The sequence below is a fragment of the Eubalaena glacialis genome, chromosome 19 (assembly GCF_028564815.1).
Source record: "Eubalaena glacialis isolate mEubGla1 chromosome 19, mEubGla1.1.hap2.+ XY, whole genome shotgun sequence".
Taxonomy (NCBI): domain Eukaryota; kingdom Metazoa; phylum Chordata; class Mammalia; order Artiodactyla; family Balaenidae; genus Eubalaena; species Eubalaena glacialis.
The window spans coordinates 18,386,526-18,410,111 of record NC_083734.1 but is presented as its reverse complement, the minus strand read 5'-3'; the positions used below and the strand labels follow the sequence as shown (position 1 = coordinate 18,410,111).

Genomic DNA, 23,586 nt, shown 5'->3' with positions numbered 1-23,586 from the left:
CCCAGCTGTCCCCAGAACAGAATGCCAGCCAGTGCCCATGCAGAGCCTGAGGCCTCAGGTGGCCTTGGAAACTCACTACTCAGGGCTTCGTCCCCTGACCATTTCAGAGTGGGCAGTAGCAGAAGGGCGGGGATGCTCTTCTGCCAGGTGGGTGCCTTGCCGTCTCCCCTCCCCCAGACATAGCCACCTGTCCCTGTGCCCATGGCATGAGAGTACACCTGTCTCTGCCCACCCCACTGGCAGCACCCACCCTCCGATTCCAGCCCTGCTAACAACCGACACCGTTCCTGCTTTCGCCAAATCGACGCGGCCCCCCCCCACCCCCGCCGCTGCAAACACTGCCTAGCTGCCGCTCCCCAGCTTGGCTCTGGGAGGTCTGCCACAACCGACACAGCCAGCTGTCAGCCAGGCCTGCCCATGGGAGCCCGCATGGGGGGTCATCAGGCGCTGGGCCGAGAATCCAGGAAGGTCGCAAGCAGACACCTCTCGCTGTGTTCTAGGTCGGCTGGGTGCAGTCAAGGAGCCGAGACAGCAGAGTGCCCCTAGTTGTCCTCTCGCTCCCTCGGCCAGGCCCAGTGGGGCGCGTGCCTCCCTCCCCCCGCCCCCCCCCCCCCCACACCGCGTCCTGGGACTTCCGCACACGGACCTCTGCGTCTCGGTCTCCGCAGGGTAGGTAGGGGCGGGGGTCCCGGGACCAGGATCTGACGGCTCCTTCCCCTCACCCCTCAAACCCCGAGTGGGCTACAGAGCGGTCAGAGGGGCCCGCAAGGGCCCGGGGTAGGGAAGATGGGCAGAGAAGCCCCCACCCCGGGCGTGATGCGTGACTCCCGCAGCGCCGGCGCTAATGGTGGAAAGAGAGGGTCCGACAGGGCGGGGATGCCCGGGGGCTCGGCCGGGAGAGGGCCGGTGAAACGGCGGGAAAGCCGGGGGTGGGGGATTGGGGCGCGGACGCCCCCGCCGCGGGCCCTTACCTCCTCTCCTTGGCCGAAGCGCAGTCCGAGCGCCGCCACGCGCTCCACGCGCAGGAAGCCGTCGGGGTCGCGGCCGCACACCTCGAACACCTCGCGCAGGCGGCGCACCGAGCGCAGCAGAGCCGCGGGGGCGCCTGCCCAGCCCGCGCCGCCCGCCATCCGGGCCGGCCCCGCAGCTAGCCCGAGCCCCGCGCCCGCCGCGTCCGCCCGCCCCGCGCCGCCGCCGCCGCCGCCGCCGCCGCCGCCATCGCCGCGCGCCCTCCGCCCGGCGCTGCGACGCGCAGCCTCCGCCCGGTGGCGGCGGCGGCCGAGCCGTGTCAGCAGCGGCGCCGCAGCCCCGCGGCTCGGGGCGGGCGGAGGAGGGGGAGGCTGCAGACAAAAGAGGCCGCGCGCCCCCGAGGGCGGCTGCCCGCGCGGCCCCGCCGCCTCCCCCAGACTCGGTGTCCCTCGGCGGCTCCGAGCTCGTCCCGTCCCCTGGGAAACCGTGAGGGTGGGTGTGCGACAGGCGCCCGGAAACCCAGGGCTGCCCGAAGGCCCCGCCCCTACTTGGAGGAGTCAGCGAGGAGGCCCGAGTCCCCGGACCAGCCGCGCCGGGGTCCAACAGCCTCGCATCCAACCTCAGGCCCCCAACCCCAAGGCCAGCCCCTCTCCGTTCACCGCGTCCTGTGTGCGTACCCAGCAGTGTCGAGAGCTCAGTATGTCCTAGGGGTTTCCTACATTAGCGCGTTGGATTGTTACATTCATCTCCGAGGAAGCTGAGACTCAGAGAGGTTGAACTACTTACCCTAGGTCACACAGCCTCTGGGAGCCTGGGTTAGGATTCCTAGCCAGTCTGGGGCTGGATGGAGCTAGACTCCCTATTCTTACCCTTCTCTGTGCTGCCTCTTAAAGAACAGTTTCCAGGCTTAGGTCCACACAGGCCTCCCCAACAGAACTCTGGGCCAGCTCTGGGCTGGGAAAGGGTGCAGAGAGGTGGAGCAGGGACCCTGGGACAGGAGGGGGAAAGAGGAGACCAGAGCAGGCAGGAGGAAGGAAAAGCAAGGGCCACCCACCAGGCCTGCCTGTTGCAGGGCCGGGGGCCACCCAGCGCCTTGGGGAGGTTCCCTTCCTTCCCCTGGGTTCCCACTCTCAGCCCTTGCAGCCCTGGACCTCAAGCTGAGAGCCCAGGACAAGAGTCTTGGCCCTGGGAGCTGGTGGCAGCCTACAGGCCTGGACCTTAGCCTTCTCCCAGTCATGCTCAGCTGAGCCTCCACCCCAGCTCCTCTGACTCCCAGCCTCGCCCAGGGCTCTGCAGAACCTGGCCTGGCTCTCCTCTCCTCCTTCCTTGTTGCTCAGCATGCCAGGCCCTTGTGGCACCAGTTGCACCCAACCCAAATACAGGTCTTGGCTGAGCCCACCCCCACTTATGCTTCCCAGCTCAGTTCAGAGGTTTCCTCCTCCAGGAAGCCTTCCCTGATGGCACTCCATCTTGCCTGTTAGTCTGATTTCTGGTCCCTTCCTCCAGATGCCTACTTAGTTCTACAATTCTCTGGTGGGCTGCCCATCTCCCCCAGCATGGTGGGAAACCCTCCAGGGCAGGATGTATCTTAGTCACTTCTTGTCCCTGACCTCCATTCAAGGGTGGGTCCAGACGAAGCCCCTTCCTAGAGGAGATGGGGCCCTGCCCCATCATCTGCGGGAGCCAAGAGCAGTGTAGGGGCCCAGACAGAGAGGCTGGGGTGGGGCCCAGTTCTGCACATGAGCTGTGTGGCTTATCTTCCCTGGACCTCAGTTTCCCCCTCTGTGGTCTTCCTGCTCAACTGTGAATATATCCTGCTCAGGGGCTGCCACGTGGCTTCTCTGATTCTCCCACCCAAGAGGCTCAGGACAGAAGGGAGATGGGCAGGGCTGAGCTATCCCCTTTGGGGAGCTGTGGAAATGGCTCTCAGAGCTCTCCCTGCATCAAATCCCCCAAAAGAAGAGACCAGGGAAGCTGAAAGACCTCAGCTGGCAGAGGTGGGGGCCTCAGACCTGAGCATGAACAAATCCCAGGTGAACCAAGCTCGAAGCCCACACCAGATTAGTGGTTCTTCTCCCAAAAGACAGGAGCCCTCCTTGACCCCTGTTTCTCCTCACCCATATCTAGGAGCATCTCAGCTCCCTCCTGCCTCCCTCTTCCTGGGGCACCTCCTCACTCCTACCCTCTCCCCATCCCACTTTCTCTGGCCAACTCCCATCCTTCCAGATTCCATGGAAGTGGTACCTCCTGCAGGAAGCCTTCCCTGACCACACCCTCGCTCACCTTGACTGCCTCTCCCCTGTGGTCCTGTAGCATTCTGTGCAGGGAGGTGACAAGTATAGACTGTGGAGCCACCCTACAGCTGGGGATAAGGCCATGAGGGTCAAGTGATTTAATATGTGTAAATGTCAGAAGAGTGTTGCAGGTAGTAAGTGCCAGCTATTGTGTCCTGATGTCTCTCACTCCTGTTATTTATCACAAGAACATCTGGGAAGTAGGTTTGAAAGTTCACACAGTGACCATGAGGTCCGTGAGGGCAGGGACTGTGTCATTTCTCTTTTGATTTTCTAGCTCTAGGCTCTTAGCACAATGACCAATACACACAATTAAGGTCTATGAAGGAATAAATTAGGGAAGGAATGGGCACACATATGGTGTGGTAAACTGAAACATGGCCTCTCAAAAGATACCCACATGCTAATCCCTGGGAGCTGTAAAATTACCTTATTGGAAAAAGATTCTTTGCAGGTGTGATGAAGTTAAGGCTCTGGAGATGGGGAGAGTCTCCTGGGGTAGCCAGATGGGTTCTAAGTGCAATCACAGTATCCTCATAAGAGGGAGGCAGAGGCAGATTTAACACAAACAGAAGAGAAGGCGATGTGGCCACAGGGGGCAGAGAGCGGAGGGATTTGGCCATAAGCCAAGAATGCCAGCGGCCACCAGAAGCTGGAAGAGGTGAGGATGTGAATCATTCCTAGAGCCTCTGGAGGGAGCATGGCCCTGCCCACACCTTGATCTTGGGCTTCTGGCCTCCAGAACTGTGACACAATGAATTTCTGTTGTTTTAAGCCTCCAAGTTGGTGGTACTTTGTTATAGCAGCCACAGGAAACCAATATATATGGTATAAATATCATGGGGAGGTTATTACAGATTAAGAGCCAGGCTTTGGAATCCAAAACAGCTGAGCCAGGCACCAAGGTCTGCTACTCATTTAGCCCTTTGACTCTGGACGAGTTAACTTCTCTGAACCTCAGTGTCCCCATCTGTAAAGTGAGGATAGTAGCTCCCACCTACAGAAGTCCTGCAGGTTTCACATGAGAAAATGAATGTAACGTGGCTGGCACAGTGCCTGGCATGTACCTGGCCCATGGTGATTATGATGCGTGTTGGCATGGAGAGGTTGAGAACCAGTCTGAACGGGGGAAGCATTTCTGATTTTCACCTCCAGGCCTTGAATTCAGCGTCCATGTTGTGTGGAAATGGGACAGGATTCACAGTTTCTTGCTGCTCACAACCTGCTGGGGTTTTTTTTAACCATGAATAAATATCGCTCTGGCGGAGAGGAGCGGGGTGGGAACGCCTGGTCCTTTTTCACCTGTCCTCCAGCATGCGGGGTCCGCAGAGGCAGAAGCAGCAGCACTGACTGGGGGGCCGAGGACCCTGGCAGGACTGGGGTGAGTCTGGGGTGAGCAGGGCGTCTCAAGACCCTGTCCTTCCTTGTCGGGAGGGGTGCCCGGGCTGGGGTTTCACTCACCCTGGGTGCCCACCCACAAGTTTCTCTGACCCTCAGAAGGGAGTAGGTCCATCTGATTGCTAACGTTCCTTCCAGGATTCTAAGAAGAATGACAAAACCGTACTTATTCTACCCAACTAGGCTCCACATCCTTTCATCAGCCTCAGAAATGGCTCCTAGAAGTGACTTGTGGCCGGGGCGTCTCGCGGTTTAGGAAGCGACCTCCTGCCCGCGTCTCACCTACCGGAAGTCCTCCAGTCTCACCTACCGGAAGTCCTCTCGGATCAGCACGTTCCCTGCCCCCCGCCTTCTCTGCTGCCCCTTCTGCCGGAAGGAAACGCGGGAGTCCTCAGTTACAGACTGCATGGAATAAAGGGGAGAGTGGGAAGATTGGGGTGGGGTAGGGGCCATTTTTTACTGAAAGGTAACCAGCCTCACCCTGATACAGGAGGAGGGATCCTGGTTTCCACGGAAGGCATGACATTCAGAGAGCCAAAGACTGTCAGGATGGGAGACACCTTCCTCCCAACCCCCACTCCTCCAAGATCACAGAGCTTTTTGGTGGCAGAATTAGGACCACGGCCTAAGTGGCCTCCTGACCCCCATCAATGCTTCTTTCTGCACAGAAGCTTTGGAACAGAAGGTCCTGGAGTAGAATCGCTGGACTAAAGCCCCAGCTACCTATTCTGCCATCCCCACCTGAAAAGCTTAAAAACGAAAGAAAACAGAAATCCGGGGCCTCCAGTCCTGCTGAATACACATCTGGGAGGGAGCAGGGGCTGGGGGCTGCGGTGCCGGCTGGGCCGAACAAGCCAGGATCACTGAGATTTAGCAGTGCAGAGGCCAAGGTCTTCCTCCTGGGAACCTCTCCAACAAGGACAACGCACGGGTGCACGGCTTGGTGACCTTGGGGTGAAGCCCTCCACAGGATTCTCAGAAACAAACTGAGGTGCAGTGTTTAGAGCGGTCTCCAGCAGGGCGCCAGCCCAAGGAAGCAAAGCAGCAGCGAGGGAGGGCTCCGCGACTCCGTCGATCCTCCTCCCCCGGGACAGGTCCGGTTCTCCCGCGCCCCCTGCTGTTCAAGGGAGGTTTTAAAATTTAAGATCACTCCTTAGAAGCAGCATTTCTTTCCTAGACTCATTCTCTTGACAAGTAGGTATTGAGCGTCTACTACGTGCCAAGCCCTGTTCTAGGCTCTGGGGATACATCAGTGAACAAGATGGAAAACTTCTCTCCCTTCACCGAGCTCATTTTCTTGTGGGTTCTGGGGAATTCCCAAGGAAATTCTAGGCCTCTTCCGAGCGCCATCCTGGATGTAAATGGTAGAGATTTTTTTTTTTTTCTGGCACATAATGTTTAGACAGGAGTTATTAACTAATGCCACCTGGATTTGAAGACTCCATATGAGCCAGGCCCAGGGCAAGGCACCAGGGACATAAGTTGTCACACAGACTCCCCCAGGAGTCCAGGGACCTGGGGTGAGATTAATAAGCAGCCAGCCAACAACCCACAGTGCTCAACCCCCTGGGACAGATGTAAGCTGCCGAGGGAGCAGGGAGAATGGCCCAAGAAGAAAGTCTTGCTGGAGATGGTCTTTCGGGGCGGGGGGAAGGGGGGTGTCTCTTGGAAGACAAGGTAGGCTCCCCCGGAAGGAAATGATGTCTGCATAGGCCCCCCACACAAGAGCATCGCGAGATCCAAGGAAGCAAAACATCCCATTCTCAGGATTCGTGTTGAGGGGAGAAGCTGGAACAAATCTGAATCACCATGAGAAAAGCCAACGCGCATGCGCAGAGGCCAATAAAGACGAAATCCCTCCCACCAGGCAGTGATGGGCCCTGAAGGTGCCATGTCTCTAGGAGGATTTGTAAGGTGCTGACTGTGGGTTGAAAACCCCCTCTGTACCTCCCTGTAAAGCCTTCAGTAAAGTTTTGTGCAAGTGGATTCTTCAGTGGGTGGGAGATGCCAGGCCATGTTTCAGGGTGAGTTTGGGTTGAAAGCAAGAGCAGAGCAAGGAGGGGACCGGTGATATTTAGGTTACGTGTGTAACGGTCCGTCATCTCGGTGCTTGCTCTCCCAGCTGAGGAGCTTGGAATGGCTGGAGCTAGAGTGGGTTGGAACAGGAGATGGGCTTGAAAAGACAGGTAGGGGTCAAATGATGGCCTTGCGTATCCTGGTGAGGACTTTGGACTTTGTGTGTTGGTGGTGAGAAGGAAGCCTTTGAAGTATGTCCTGGCTGCACCTATGATGGGTTAGAATGTGGTACACCGGGGACAGTGGGTCATGCTAGAGACCCTTGTAAACAGGCCAACGAGCTGGGCCCCTGAATGGGCAGGGAGGTAATGGGGATGGTGAAGGAATTTCAGAAGGCACAATCAGTATAATTTGGTGACCATCCAGTGTGGTGGTGGGGATGGGTGGTGAGTGGGGAGGAATTAAGGATAATTCCCAGTGTTCTAGCTCAGGTTCATTGTTGGGGATGGTGGTGCCATTGGCCAAGGCAGGGGCCCAGGAGGAAGTGCACTGGAAATCCTGTGCAGAGGTGAAGAGCTGCCATTAGGTGGCTGGCTATCCAGGTCTGGAGGGGAGGAAGGAGGTGAGGTGCTGACGATGAATTAGAATCACTTCACATAGTGTTAATAGATGAGAAAGTTCAGGAAAACACTTGCAGGGTAGAGAGCTGAGGGTGAAGAGGCAGGTGGAGGAAGTGCTGTCAGAGCAGTGGGAGGAGAATGGGGACAGGGAGCCAGTGCCTGGAAGCCCTAAGAGCTGAGGAAAATGACCGGACTGTAGTCAGTGTGCACAACCTTCCCGATGCAGCACACACAACTACGCAAATTTATAGGCCCCTTAATAGACGGAGAGCTTCGTGAGGTCCAGGACCATTTCCAACCAGCCTTGTTAACCGTGAAAGATTGTAAGCTGTGAGCAGAAGTAATAAAGTCATAGTGAAGGGCTGGTGGTGGCCAGTGTGCTCTCTTGGGGTCCATGGAGTCAGCAGGTGTGTCCCCAGAACTGCTCTAAACCAGGTACAAAAATATGCCCCTGGAGAAAGAAAACAAACCCAGCTCCCTGGAATCTGAATTAGTTATTAAAAGCTACCTTTTGATAAAAAGGAAAAAGACTAAGGTAAAAAGCATCGAAGGGATGGTAGTTGTTAATTTAATGCCTGAATAAGTTCCATTATTACGAATACCTTTTTAGAACTGAAAGTCAGCATTATCTTTGCCTCTTAAAAACAAGTTTTGTTTTTAAATAATGCTCAATGTAAAAAGGTAATAAAATATAGACAAATAAACAAAAATTAACCATACATATTCATCTTTTTCCTATGTATAACTATAGTTTCCTATGTGTAAAATACATAGATATTTTACATGATTGGGGATCTACCCTCATATACAGTTCTTAATCCCTTGATTGTATTGGAAGTTTCCTCCCAAATTTAAATATTATTCTTTAAACCCATTTTTTTTTTTTTTTTTTTTAGTGAACCAAGACTGTCTGTGAACCGTTCACTGAAAGCTCTTCTCTAGCATTTAAAGACTTTTTCTTTTTTTAAAATTTTATTTATTAATTTATTTATGGCTGTGTTGGGTCTTCGTTTCTGTGCGAGGGCTTTCTCCAGTTGTGGCAAGCGGGGGCCACTCTTCATCGCGGTGCGCGGGCCTCTCACTATCGCGGCCTCTCCCACTGCGGAGCACAGGCTCCAGACGCGCAGGCTCAGCAACCGTGGCTCACGGGCCCAGTCGCTTCGCGGCATGTGGGATCTTCCCAGACCAGGGCTCGAACCCGTGTCCCCTGCATTGGCAGGCAGATTCTCAACCACTGCGCCACCAGGGAAGCCCTCTAAACCCATTTTTAAAGGGTGCATAAGGAAGCCCTGTTAGCTTCCAGAAGGTGCTGGATGAATATAGATATTTAGCCAAAAAATCATCCAGGTGTTGTCTCCAGATGTTTTGGTTGTCTCCAGGTATTTTGATATTATAAATAATGCTTTGATGAAAGTCTTAGCTCTCTGATGACTTATTTCTCTAGACTAGATCCCTGCACATATTATTGGGGCAAATGGTGTGGACATGTTTAAGGCTAATGATACAGAAGGATGAGGTCAAGTGCAGGCGCGAGTCCATCACACCACACTCTGGACCAGCACCGAGTACTAAATACATCTTTGCTAATTTTACAGATGAAGATGGTATTTCACTGTTTCAAGTTTGCATTTTTTTTTGTTTGTTTACTACTGAGCGTGATGACCTTTTCCATCATATAGTAATTAGCAAGTGGTACAGTATTTCATTTCTGTGGATTAGCCGTTCATGTCCTTTGCCCATTTTTTTTTCTACTTGGGTCTTTTCTTAAAATCGATTCTTATGAACCCTATAATTAGAACAATCTCTCTGTTTTTTGGCCTTTAAATTTGGGTGTGATTTTTTTTTTTTTTTGGACATGGGGATATTTTATGGATTAGGTAGTCAAGCGTAATCTTTAGGATTTCTTCCACTGCTTTTAGGCGTACAAAGTCCTTCCCTATTGTGGGAGTAAATGTTCTTGGCCAACATTTCCAGCTCTCTTCCTTCTGGAAGAGGATAGCTCTTTCTGATCCTTGTGATTTTGTGGAGCCGTGTGACAAGTTCTGGCGGTGACTGTGAGCACAAGTGACTGCACATCTAGTCTCCGGCCTTTAACTGCTAATATGAGACCCTCCAGATTCTGGGCTGTTCAATCTGGTAGCCACTAGCCACCTGTAACTATTTACCTCTAATTTAAAAGTCAGCTCCTCAGTCTCAGTACCCACATTTCAAGGGTTTGACAGCCCTGTGTGGCTGTGGCCATGGCCATGTATGGGACGGTTCAGCTATGGAACGTCTCCATCACTCCAGGGGCAACTGGGCGGCGCTGTCTCAGTTCTCCTTCCCTCTGTCATTTGCTACGGTGGCTGATCAGTCTGTGGGGCCCGAGAAACTGTGGTGAGCAGAGTCCCCCTGCCAACCAGTGATGGACATGTAGCAGGGTGAGAAAGCTTTTGTGGCTTTTAAGCCAATGAAATTTGGGGGCTACCGGTGCTTTTTTTTTTTTTTTTAACGCCGTAACATAATCCAGAACTTTTTGTCTTTTCCATTCTATTTACCTAATTACCATCATCACAGTTTTAAATATTTAAAAATGTCTACGTTTTATTATCTAGTAAGGAAAGTTTCTACGTATGCTCTTAATTTTTTTTTTTTCTCCCTTAGCCATGCTTTCTTGTCTATTTTATAAGGTAAAACCTAGGATCATTTTGTTTGGATACACACTCTCTTCTTGTAGGGGTCTTGATTGGAATTGTGTGGACTCAGTGATTAGTTTGGGAGCAATTGGCACTCTGCTTCTTCCCATCCAGCTCTGTGGGCTGTCTCTCCATTTACTCCTCTCCTTACAGCCCGCGGCCCTCACATGCCTGTTTGCTGAGTGACGCTGTGCGGACTGAATCAGCAGCAACGGGAGGAAAGTAAGAACAACACAGTGTTTCCATAAAGCAAAACTAAGTCCTCTTAAAGAACTATTTTTCCTCTGGTGAGTCCCTCTTGCCCTACTCTTTTTGGGGTTGACATGCCCTATTATAAAAAGACTGTTCCTAAAAAAAATAATAAAAAAGACTGTTCCTGGAATTTTTTGTTTTCTATATGCATAAATTGACAAAATACATTTTCGAAACTTTCCTAATGTGTGAAATCTCAAAGTCTGGATTCGTTTTCAACAGATCTTTATTACATAGGCCATCTCCATTTTGGTAGGGATTTTTGATATTGTGAATGGGGTCTTTTTTTCTATTCTATTTGTATAGTTTCCTGATAGCATAGAGCCTTAGGTGTTATTCAACAACCATCTATCCAGCTCCTTGAACAAGGCATAGTCCCTGTATTTGGAGGCCCAGAGTCTAACCAGGGAGACAGGAACAGTTGATGATCACAACATTGTAACGAGAAGCTGTTACAGGACCAAAGAGAAAGGCTCTCAGTGCAGCCCATGGGAGAACAGAGAGCATTTCCAAGAGGTGCTGATGCTGGAGTTCACTGAAAACAAGGGGCCCAATAGATGTCTGATGGATGAATGAATGAATGCTGTAAACTTAAAAAGACTCAGTATTTTAATGAAAAAAAATTGTTTTGGCCTCCTGTAGAATCCTAGACATGAGTATATGGCGAGTGGTGGTACTGTTTTTGCTTAAGACATACACGACCTAATTCCTTTCTGCCTTCCATCCGCAAATTATCAAGTTGGTGAGGGAGCATCCCTCGCCATATATTTCTCATCCTCTTTTGACTTTGGGCCAGACTCAAAGATAGAGAGTACCCTTATTTTTGCTCTCTGGGGCTAAGGCATGCCTTCATGGAGTTTTTAAATGTACAAAATCAGGGCGCATTTCCCAAAGTGGGACGAAAGGAGGAAAATAAGAACAGAACGAGCCAGTCTCCTCTCTGGTGCACTGCTTTCTGCCCAGATGCATTTCTGCCTGGATGCTACATGTGCTCTCTGGGCCAGGTCGTCCCCAGCCTCAGGTACCCCCTATACATTCAAGACTCCATAATCCTATTTTCAACTGCTCAGTGGACATATCCACCTGGACACACTTCTTGGTCATTCTTCAGGACCCAACTCCTCAGTCATCGACCCTGTCACTGGTCTACACCTTGGACACTGTGCTCACTGGTTACGTGGCTGTTTCCCCGACTAAATTGTGATCTCGCATAGGGCAGACCAAGCTTTCTTCTTCTTTTTTGGCATCTGCAATGCCTGGCAAAGGGCTTGGCACAATTATAGTAACTGAAAATGTTTCTTTGAACAAATGAATGAATCAGCTGAGGTTACCTCTGTTGACATTTTCTTTGTTTAAACATATTTAAGTTGGGGAATGCTCTCTGAACCTCTGACCAGGAAGGGGCCCTATTAAGATTCCGATGTGACTTTCCTATTTTATATGGAGGAAGTGGCCCCCATGGGGGATGTCTGAACTCTGTAACCCCACAGGATTCTCTTTATCATGACTAGCTTGACTCACAGCATAAACACATGGTAAAGGACCTAGAAAAATTTGGCCCGATTTAAATGTATGATACGTTTTTGGAAATTTTAAATATGCATATATACATATATGTGGTGTATGTACATATGTACATATTACAAGATATAAACGGATTTTTAGAAGGTACTTTAAAAAAAAGCCAAATCTACTAAAATTACAATTCCACATTAACATTATGAAATATCCACTTACGATTAGCCAGTACTTTTAAAAGAACAAAGTATGAGAGATTCAAACAAACGGGGACTACGTTGCTGTAGTGTGGCTTAATATTTACAGAAACATAATCAACATTGTGAAACGGCTTCTTTTAAATTGGCAGCTAAAAGGGTCTTAAGTGGAACTTACTTCAGTAGGAAGACTGACTGACTAATGAAGACAGGCCTGGCATGTTACTCAGGGCAACTGCCCTTGAGAGAGTTTGGATGCCGCTGTGCGTTCTGGCGTGCAGCGTGCAGGCTAAGTTTCACGGATAGAAATCAAGGGAGAACGAGGGGTGAGGGCAAGTGTTACAGATGCTGGCCACCACTTGGGGCATGGGGGTGAGGGATGGGCTACTTTTTTCTGGAGAAAGGAACACTGCAATGCTACCTCTTTGTTGTAGGTTAAGTTTTTACTATTCTTCCAGCACGTTTCCGCCCTACCCAAACCCCCTTGGGAAGTTTATCCCCCTTGGGGATAAACTTCTCTGGCCAGACAGTTCAAAATTGCCAGACTAGCCTGGACTGTCCCAGAAAGCAAAACTGTGCAGGCAAAAATGGGCACAGGGGCCTGTAAACGGTGGATAATATTGTCAATGTTCTCAAGGAGCTTACTGTCCAGGGATGGAGAGGTGATCATCCAAAGGCATCCCTACTTGGATTATGATGCTTTAGCCTGGAGGGAAAAGATAGCTATTTGCAGTATAGTTGACCCTTGAACAAGGTGGTGTATAATTTATAGTCGGTCCCCTCTGCATCCGCTGTCCCTCTTCATCTCTGAATTCAACCAACCACGGACCATGAAGCAGTGTAGTATTTACTACTGAAAAACATCTGTGTGTAAGTGGACCCTTGCAGTTCAAACTCCACTGTTCAAGGGTCAACTGTACTTGAATTTTCAGCGGTCTTTAAGCCTGGTGCCCAGAGAACTCACCTGAAGCTTTACAGCCACACCAACACCCCCCCCCCCCCGCCCCCGCCACAGGCTCTTTCCCTCCCTCCCAGGACCCCACCCCTGGAGAGTATGCACACTCTGCCTTGGAGGTCTGGCCCAGAGCGCCGGCATGCTCTCCAGGTGAGTTTCCTCTGCTTTCTCAGTCTTTCCGTAAACAGACCAGCACTTGCCTCAGACCTGCAGGTGTCTGCTTCATGGTTTTTAGCCCTTTGTCTAACATACCAGACGCTCTTGCCCTCGTAGCCATCAGCTCTGTCCTGCCCACAGGGTCTAGGCTGCATTCTTTCTCCATCTGGGAGCTGCCCACATAATGGGGTAAAGAAAATGGTAAAACTCGCAGCAGTGGAGCCATGGAAAGCGTCTGACAGTGTTTACACATGCTGTGCCCGGGAAGGTTCTGTTGGGGAGAGCTGAGAGCTGGAGAGAATTGTGGGCTCCTAATATATGCCATCTGGTTGATCTCGGGGTATCCTGGCATTTCTGACTGCTCATTTTACAAGAACTAAAGTCACCTTAACCCAGAGAACGGAGTCACCCCTCAGTTTGGCAGGCCCTAAAAAAGTATTTGATGGGGTTCAGGACATGTGACCTCAAAATACGGCACGTTGAAGGAGCTTGAGGACATGGCAGAAGCAGGAAGGTTTCTCTGACCTTTCCCCTGCCATCCTCTCCTGAAACAGGTCATAAAACCTTCACTTGAGAGGCGCCCTCCCTAACCCCAGAGGAAAGGAGCATCCTTATCTCTGAAGACAAGACAGAGGGACTTCGAGAATTGGAACAGGCCTTGCTAGGTTTCCCGCACTTCACCGCACTTACCTCATAGTCTCTGACCCATCAGATTTTTACACAAATGCTCACTCTTCATCAAACCTAGGATAGAAATACTCAGGCTTAACTGTTTTTTTCGGGTCTTCTCATCTCTTTTTGAAGGCTCCTGTGTCATGTAAAATTTACATTAAATAAATGTGTATGCTTTTCTCCTATTAACTTATCAGTTTAATTTTCAGACTCAGCCAGAGACCCTAGGAGGCTCGAGGGAAACTTTTTTCTCCCCTATACATTTCACCAAAATTATTTTACCTTTCGTTTAGAGAGGTTCTGGAAATAGAAAGGTCCTTCCCATGGAGTGGGGGTGGTGATGGTGGTTTGAGGAGAACCCAAGACATCCTTAAAAGAAAGGAAATGGCCTTAATGTTTCAAAAGATCAGGGAGGAGTGCGGGGAAGTGAGAAAACAGAGCTGATGCATGTGAAGAAATTAAATAACTCCCCACATCTTAGAGCAGATTGAATTTACATTTTACTTAAAAAAAAGGGGAGGAGTACATACACAGGGAGGAAAATGGGACGGGAACAACAATGATCTGAAATGGATTTCTACAGTTTTCCCCTACAATGGTAGATTTTGTCTGTTGGGCAGTATTTCTCCTGCTGGCGTACAACTGCTTACAATATTAACGAGGTTGTAGACAAGGGAACTGCCAAAGTTTGGGCCTGAATGGAAAAGAGAGGAAGTTATCATATACAATGTAAGTTTACAATACACAGCATTTTCTTTAAATGATGTAACGCAGTCGCAGGAAGAAGTTAACAGTACTAACACGAGAATAATCAAATTTTTGTTTGTTATCCATGTACAGCAACTAACTGCTTTACAAAAAAGCAAAATAATACAATATATCATCACAGGTATTTACAGTGTAGTAAATATACTTTTCTGTCAAATTTTACACAAAGTATTTACAGGTGAATATACTGCATTAAAAAAAACTGTGTGGCTGACACTAAGAGTGAATTTTTGTATAAGTCCATTGCATAACATTGAATAAGACATGCCTCATTATGCCTGGGTTGAGGGTGGGATGTAAAAACAAAACCAAAAAAACAGAAAAGCCAAAACAAAACTGAAAACCCCTAAAACCCACTGAGCAGGGAGGGTTGCCGGCTTACATTCTGTCTCCCCCAGGACATCCGTTCATGGGGGTGGCAGCTGGCTGTTCTCTGTGGCGTCCTCAGCCCTGGCCCAGGACCTGCACAGAGCCGGCACCCAGTAACGGACAGGTGCTGAGTGGATGCAGGACAGAGCACTTGCCACTTCCCCCAAAGCTAGTGAACTGGGTCTCGGTGCTGGCAAACAAGGGCACACCCCTGGGACAGGGCAGTGATAAAACAGGGAGATCATGCATGCCAAAAAACATGGTGAGTTAATGTTTTCCTTTTTAAAAAGTCAGGGGAAACATCCACAAACCCCAAACAAATTACTTCATAGAACTTACATCCAATTACGCAAAATGGGCAACCTACTATGAACTTCAGAATTTCTTGTGCAGGTTATAAGTATGAGGCCTAAAAATCAGTTTCATTTCTCAGAGGAAGCATATTGGTGAGAGATTTATCTCATGTGCATCTCAGTTTCTTGGAAAGCTAGATTTTCCTCAAAAGTCAGAAGTTCTTCTAACAAGGTAAATCTTAAACCTTAATAAGTTTTCAAATTCCCAGGATGTACTGGTAAGAAGTATTTTTGCAATTCAAAGAAGGCTCAATTTTGATTTGTGCAATGCAGATCATTAATTTCATGAGGTACTTCAAGTGAATTCATCCATTCATTACACTAGAGGGAAATAACAAATAAATTTAAGACACAGCATACCTTGGAAAACTTGTTTATGGAAAGATCAATATTTTTAACGGTAAACCTTTGGAAGTGCCTCTATTTTGATAGGAGAAGCAAAATAGCATAACACTACCCACTGTCATTGCACCAAACCAACAACAAAGAGGGAAAAACATGGAACCCAAATGATTAAAGGCTCGCATCTGCCTTTTATTCCAGGAGCCAGGAAGTTGTGATGCCCACCCCAGAAGCTCTGGGGTGTGGGGGAACGTGGACCTTACCAGCAGCTTGGCATCCTCGGCACCGGGCTGTTAATGATCTGTTTCTAAACTCAGCTCTAGTCTTAATTCCTTATCGTCTCAGTTGCTCTGTTATTATAAACATTCTATTCTAATGAAGCGTCTACAATAGTTAAAAACAAAAGTTTAGTTAATTGCACCTGTCTTCAATATTTCCCAACAATTCAGTGTCAAAATAACTATTAACACTAAGGTTTTTTTCATTTTGGCTAACGGTTCTTACTTTTCCCAGGACTGTAAACAAATTAAAAAAATTAAATTCTTGTTATTTCTGAATATCAAAAGCAATTTTATTTACATTAACATATTACATTGTTACTGTGTGGATAAATGTGAAGTGTGTTATATTATTAAAATCAGAACATTTAAATGTACCATTGATTTAGCTGTGGAATTTAATTTACTGAAATCCACTCATGAAATAGCACTTCAGGAAACTCCCCCTCCCCTAGGTTTCTTCTTCTCTCCCAAAGCCATTACACCTTAACATATAAAGGGAACCCAGGAATAGGGGGATAATATCTTCTTGTAATAAATATGGTTTAGTCCTAAATTGGAACATCCAGATACTAATATATTCACTGAAGTCAAATTATTTTGCACACTGCAGGTACCACAAAGAAATTGGATCTGCATTACTATGGAAATTCCAATGCCATGATAATCCATACCATTCAGTATAGCAGCAACTCTTAAGGTCCCCTATTGTCATAATAATGCAGGTTGACCAGTCTTTTCACAGTGATTAAATGCAATTCTATCATATAGAACCCAAATGTTTTTGCTAAAGAGATTCCTGATTTTTTTGGAGGGGAGAGGAAAGATTACAAGACATTTAAAATACATCTCATCAAAAATTTTTGATAATATACACCACATTCTATGTTTCTGGGAAAATTATTAAACAAGATGAAAGCATCGTCTACTCTAATAGTCACGTACCATTCCATTTTGTATGGAGCTAATGCAACCATCTACGGAAATTACCTCCTAGGAACAATTTGCAACACTTTGTTCACTGATTACCCTGCTCGGAATTATTTAGGAAAGAAGAAGAGGAGGGGAAAAATGTATAATTACTATACTTAGTATAGTTTTGGCTTACAAAAACAAAAAACGACTTTTAGCATATTTAAAGATTAAAAGATAATCAACTGGAGAAAAATATAAACTAGTTTGGATGACTGAGTTTGGATAAGGCCTCAGAACTCATCTCTTTAATTCAGTAATGTTAAGATACGTGTGGTTATGCTTATTTTCCTGTAATTATTGCTAATACTCAAGTGTTAGTATTTCTTAAGAACCCACTACAAAATACTAAATCCCTCCTCCCCCACCCCCCAAAGTACCTCGCCTGTGGCTTTATGGTATGAAGTCACTGAGGCTTGACCGCTATGGTTCTTCAGTTTTGTAAGGTAAAAAAAAGTCCACAGCTAAAAGTCAGATTAAACATACTGGGGTTATAATATTATTTCTCCCATAAACTTCTATCTTGAAAAGTGTGTAAATAAGACTAACACTTTACTTTGTACATTGAAGAAGGGGAAAACATAGAAGGCAGAGCTCTGTGCAAATGGCTTTCATAGCTGGCCAGTAGTAGCAGTATTCAAGAAATCATCCTCTCTCACAACTGGGATGTTCTCAGTTCAAGTGTCCTGACCTCCCACTTTCTTTGCAGTTGTTCTGAACCCTTGCTTAAACCAGACAAACCAAAAGTAGAAGAAAAAAAAGTTAAAGAAAAAAGCAGCATTAAATTTAGGCAACGCTTCCAAGAGTTGATCATCTGGCAACATGGCAGACTGGATGGGCTCATTATAAAACATGAAGTGCAGCATCACAGCACGGTGGTGAGGGGTCACTAGTGAAGAGCCCGTATAAGTTAAGTCTGTTTGAAAAAAGAAAGAAAGAAAGCTTCACACGATCTTCTTAATGCTATTACGTTTGAAACTGCCAGCGCTTCTTTGCTTCTGCACCTGGCTTGCGGATCCATGACGAGTTCGCCCACTGTTACAGTGCCCAGTGGTAGGGGAGAGTTCAACATTCTCCTTGTCGATTCCTGGAGAGAAACAGAGCAGCCAGTTACCCCCTTTCCTGTGGTGTTAAGCTCCAGGATTGAACCTCACGATTTGTATACGAGATACAACCTGGTGTATTGTTTTTGCCTTCATTTTAATAGTCAGCTGCTAGAGTGTTTACAAAGATCTTGTCACACAGAAAACCTCACACTTTGTTAAGCAAAATTTGCTATCGTGGCAGAAAAATAGCATAAGGAAGAAAAAAAAAACAAAACAGAGAAGTTGCAAGGAAAAGCTAGAGGCAGGCAGGCTTGAGCTGAATGAAAGGCTAGCAGCCACCAAAGACTAGAACGCCTTCCTCCAAATCATACCAGAAGCTTCCAGCAGAGGTCAGCTTCTAGCCACGTAGCCTTACTGGTGTTTACACACAGAATATATTCTGTAGTTGCAGAAGGTACAGAAATTCGTCATTTCAAAGAAAGGCAGATGCTTTTTATTTTTTAAATCATAGTGCCTACCCCAAAGGAACTCAAATATTTACTGAGAAAATAATATATCACAAAGGTCATACTGTAGAATTTTTGCTTTGATCTTCTTTTCAACTCTGGCAAGTCATTTTTTGTTCTGCACCTTAAACAGATGCCATTTATTTCTCTCATGGAGGAGATTAAACCTCCTCAAACTGGGCCCTACAATGTATTTTTATAAATAATCTAATTAGTAACTTCATAAAAGTAACTAGAAGCAAAAACAAGGTATTTTTTACTCATCAGATTAGTAAAGATTACAAATTAGACAGGTGACAGAACAGTGGTTACCTCTGGGGAAGAAGTGACTGGAAGGGGGCATGAGGATGGTTTCTTGGGGTGCTGGCGATGTTGTTTCTTGATCTGGATACTGGATTTTTAAGTATGTTTACTTCTTAAAAGTTCAGTAGGTTGTAAATTTATAATCTGTGTGCTTTTCTGTCACACTTCAATAAAATTTACTAAAATAATTAGACCGATTATACCCACCTTTGACATAACTATTGGTAGGAAAGCAAAAAGTATTTTAGCAATTTGTATCAAAATGTAAAGTACTGATTGATATTTACTGATACAGAAAAATGACTATAATTTTGGATTAGGGGGAAAAAATCCACATACAGGGGAAAATAAACAAATAAACAAACAAAAAGGCTGGGAAAACATTTGCCAAAAAATGTTATCTCTGGATGGTGTGATTTCAGGTAATTTTTACTTTATTCTTTTTTTTTTTTTGGCTGAGCCACACGGCTTGCAGGACCTTAGTTCCTTGAAGCCATGCCCCTTGCAATGGAAGCGTGGAGTCCTAGCCACTGGACCGCCAGGGAATTCCCTACTTTATTCTTATCTGTACCATCTGAATTTTAAAATAAACAGTAAATTTGAGAATGGAAAAATTTCTATTTTTGGACAAAAAATAGTACTTCAAGTCAAAAAGTATTTATGTTACTGAAAATGTACATAGACCCACACATCTATTTGTTTGTTGGTTCTTGAACAGGAAATGGATCTGTGATGACCTCCTTCTAGGAGCCACACATCTTTCTTTGGATTCAGCCTTGAATTCAACTCAGAGTATGAGGCATCTACAGGCACATGGTCTGATTTACACAGGCTCCATAGAGGTTTGCTGTCTTGAGCTTATCAAAGGAACACAGGCATATGAAAAAGTGCATTGGGCTGGGAGTGTGAGTGCATCATTAAAAATGTCAGCAACACCTCTCCAGGAGGCCAGCATAGTGAACCCACTCTTGAATCTGTTCCAATCTAATCCTACGAGTAGAAAGATAAACGGAAGAAAATACACGGTGATGTTCAAAGAACTTTTCTCTGGGTCGCAGAATTCTGGATGATTTTTATTCTCTTCTGCATATTTATTTGCATCTTCTCCAGAGCTATTTAAAAAAGAAATAACAAAATTGAAAGGAGACTGCTCATCACCCCTTGAATGCGCCTTGAACTCTGTAATGTGTGTTTGTGCAGCTCTTTCAATTGCCTTACCAATCTCTACAAGATAAAATGCAACCCGTATTTCTTCTCATCTGTTTCTTTCATGATGCATTCTCCTGTCTCTTGCCAGAACTATTTTCTCCCTCCCCTTTTTTCTGCCTGTTTTTATATGGCATTTATATTTTGCCTATATTATCACAACTTGTGTATATGTCATACTTTCTCTACTAGAATAAAAGCACCTGGAAGGGCAAAGATCGTTTATCATTCATTTTTATTTTCCTATAAGATCTAGTTGACGTCTTTTTCAACAAACATTGGTTGAACCGATGTTTCCATTTTTAAATGTGATGGCTGCAATTCAGAGCCAAAAAGCATGCAACCCCTGATCTCCAGTGGGGTGGCGCCGTATTTTTATTGGAAAAGACAAAGTTTTTTTTAGCTTCTCCCATCTGAAGTGATCATGAACTTGACTTGTCTGAGTATTTGACTTTCCATTTCCTCAAATTTGCATGTGGCCTACAAGTTCAAGTCCAATAGTTCCTTATCTAGGTTTATTTCCTTAATAGGAAATAAGATTCGGGCAAAACTAGAACTTTAAAGATAAGGGTTTGAAACAACCAGGGGATGGTCATCAGGAGGGACACAGTGTTGATGACCACTGGAGGGCCAGTGGCCCTCTGCCAGCAATCTTCCACTCTGGGGCTCTTTCTTGTGTGACCACCTTTGGTGCAGCCTTGCCACTGCTGGACTATGGCTTATTCTGGGGGTGTGGAGGGAGAGCAGTCATCACGCTGCAAGGTAGCAAAGCTTCTATCTGAGGACAAGGGCCTGTTCAGTTTAATTCTTAAGAATTAAAATTATATAAATTATAATCAGAGTAAGTCACTAGGGTGAAGGTTTTTCTTCAAAGACATACTAAGAATATTCCATTTCCTGCTTTGTTAAGCAAGTGACCTTCAGACCTCTAAATAAAATTTTATTGGGCTGGCCAAAAGGTTCGTTCGGGTTTTTCCATAACGTCTTACGGGAAAACCCGAATGAACTTTTTGGCCACCCCAATAAATGTTAAGGGTAAGAGCAAGCAATAAAGTTTTACACATACTGTGACCTCAACTACATAAAGAAAAGAAATTGGAAGGAGATGCACCAAAATGTTAATAAACAGTGATTATCTTAAGAGTGGTGGGATTACAGGTGATTTTTTCTTCTATTTTGCTGAATTTTAAAATTTTTTCCCTAATGAGCATATGTTCCTTTTAATTAAAAATCTTAAAGTATCACTGACCTAGGACTGTCACTGATAACCCAAAGCTTCAATGCTATGTGAGAGGCTGATGTCCCACTTTTACTCAATTTTCATCTCAGTTCATTACCTGTTTTTGTGTATATGTTTTCTTCCTAGTGACCCAACCCTACAAGTCACACACATGTAAATGTGGCATGATTGTGATTCCTAAGTTCAACTTCACAGCAAAGGTGTTTTATTTAAGGATCTAAGGAGAAGCTGACATAAAAATCTTGGAGGTTTTTTAAAAAATCAATTTAAAAAAGCATTATATGTATACCAAAAAATAGCACCTTGAAAAAAGCCAGGTTAGTATGAAACAGAATGATACCAGTATCCTGGTTTCTAAGCATAATTCTCACTTTTGAGAATTTTGGCAGCATTCCTCTTTTTAACCCTTTGAAAATAAATCTAGAAACCTTTCTAGAATGTAGTGAAGGATTTGGTCTCAACATTCTATAGGAAAAACTCTCAGATTATCAGCCTGACTGCCCAATTGGAGACAGATCCATCCTGCTTTGGTACATACTATATTTTTTTTTTTTTTTTATTTTTTTTATTTTATTTATTTATTTTTTTTTTTTTTCATACTATATTTTAAGTTGGTGAGCAGACCTTGGTGCTGCACTCCTGCTCATCAAGGCTGCTTGGAGGCTTTGCATCCTGGTCTCTCTTATGCCCCTACGCACTGGCTTTCCCTTCTGACTCTCAGTGGGCACAAAAGCAGAAATCCATGAGGTGACAGAAATCCAAAGGCCACCCACCACCCAAGTGAAATAAAGGTAAAAACCTCTGTGGTCCTGACTTGATAGTTTAAATTCCCTTAGATATGCTGTGGTTAAGCATGCAGCCAGTTACAAACAACATGCAGGGCAGAAGAAGCTGAAGATTCTCTACAGCAGTGTATGAATAAGCACTGTGCTTCAGTGAATTGTGGTTGTTCCAGATAAAGATAAAAATCCTAAATAAAAGATGTTATTGGCCAAAATTCAGTGAACTAAGTGGGAAAAAAATTATTAGATTACACTATAGTTAAATAACATATATAAATAACTTATATATCTATTATATGTCTATCTCCTCTGCTCAAACATGAGTTCCTTGAAGGCAGGTATCAGGGTTTATTTTGACAACTAGGGATATAGTTCCAGGCTGACAAATAATTTTTAAAAAGTCACCTATTATTTTAAACACCAAAATGATTTCTCAAACTGGAACCTAATATTTTCATGAAATAATAAAAGGATCGAATCCCTTTTAGCTCTTGAGAAGCTGAGGAAAAATGGGTTAGGTGATTTGTGAGAAGTTTTTCAACAAAAATAAAAGACATAATAATCCAAACCTCCCACCACCTGCACAAGGCGATAGTAAGTTCCCTGAATCTGCATTGCTTAGTTTATCACATATATCATATGGCAAACCTGTCAGAAAACTCTTATTGCATCTATGAGAAGGCAAAGCTGTCAGAAGGCTCATTTGTTACACATACAGTGAGGCACATCAGAAGACCCAGGTTCCAGTCTGTTTGGATCAGAACTCTTATTTGGTTTCAGTTCTTAATCTGGCAATTAAAAAATAACAGTAGACGTGCCTATTTCAAAGGATTGTTAGAAGAATCAGATAGGCTAGGTGAAGACTTTTTGCACACAGATAATTACTGCATAAATTAAGATGTTCCTAATACCTGAAAAAAAAAAAAAAAAGACCAAGTGAAGTGCTGAAAGGAATTTTAGAACAAACGCATAGGACTTGAATTTTATACTAGAATTTGTAAAATTACTGACGCTAATGTAAATAAGCAAGAAATATAAGTCTTCTTAGAAGAAAAGATAACTATAGCTTGTTCTTATGCTATAGTAATACATTGATGGAAACGTGTTAAATATATATTTAGAAAATTCATATTTTGAGCTAGATATACAAAAGAGTGACTATAAGAATTTTGAAAATATTTGTAATGGTCTTTCATCAATTGCTAACACCTTTTTTTCTATATAGGTCTAATCTTTCTGTATACTAATTACCGAAAGGTGAAAGAAAGAAAAGGCATCTTTTATAAATTAGACATAAGTGTATCACATTTTTTTCTTCTTAGTCCTTTGAGCTAACTAAGGACCACATTCCTTTCTTTTTAACACGGGTGACAGAGTGGACAGCCAGCTTTAATTTCTACGGAAATGCTGGGGTTGGCTTTGTATCTATATTTGGGGAAAATAAATACTTCCTAAGCTAAAAACCCTTCCCCAAACCACATACCCTCCTTTCTCTATTAACTCTCCCTGGAGTTTCTTGTTCAGCTGCCTGTGTTAGTCCAGGGCTGGGACGGCATCTTCAGCGCTCAGGGGGAGCATGAACAGCTCTTTCATCGAGACAAGTCTCAGCCCTGTGGCACCGTAAGCATCCAGACCTTACAGTAATGGCCTTACAAATTCTTTAGGTGCCTGAACCAGACTCTGCTTACAGGGATTGGTG

The 23,586-nt window shown here is 45.6% G+C and overlaps 2 protein-coding genes across 5 annotated transcripts in view; both read right to left on the bottom strand.

The window, feature by feature from the left end:
- The window catches only part of RAB11FIP4 (RAB11 family interacting protein 4), a 117,250-nt gene extending 116,120 nt beyond the window's left edge, over positions 1-1,130 (bottom strand). Inside the window, exon 1 of the mRNA XM_061175363.1 lies at positions 972-1,130. Coding sequence (XP_061031346.1) covers positions 972-1,130 — 159 coding nt within the window. The remainder of the gene's footprint in view (positions 1-971) is intronic.
- A 13,079-nt stretch (positions 1,131-14,209) lies between these two features.
- NF1 (neurofibromin 1) overlaps positions 14,210-23,586 on the bottom strand; it is a 250,231-nt gene continuing 240,854 nt past the window's right edge. For all 4 annotated transcript variants that reach the window (XM_061176469.1, XM_061176470.1, XM_061176471.1 and 1 more), the window contains one exon: positions 14,210-17,891. In XM_061176469.1, coding sequence (XP_061032452.1) covers positions 17,749-17,891 — 143 coding nt within the window. In that variant the 3' untranslated portion in view covers positions 14,210-17,748. The remainder of the gene's footprint in view (positions 17,892-23,586) is intronic.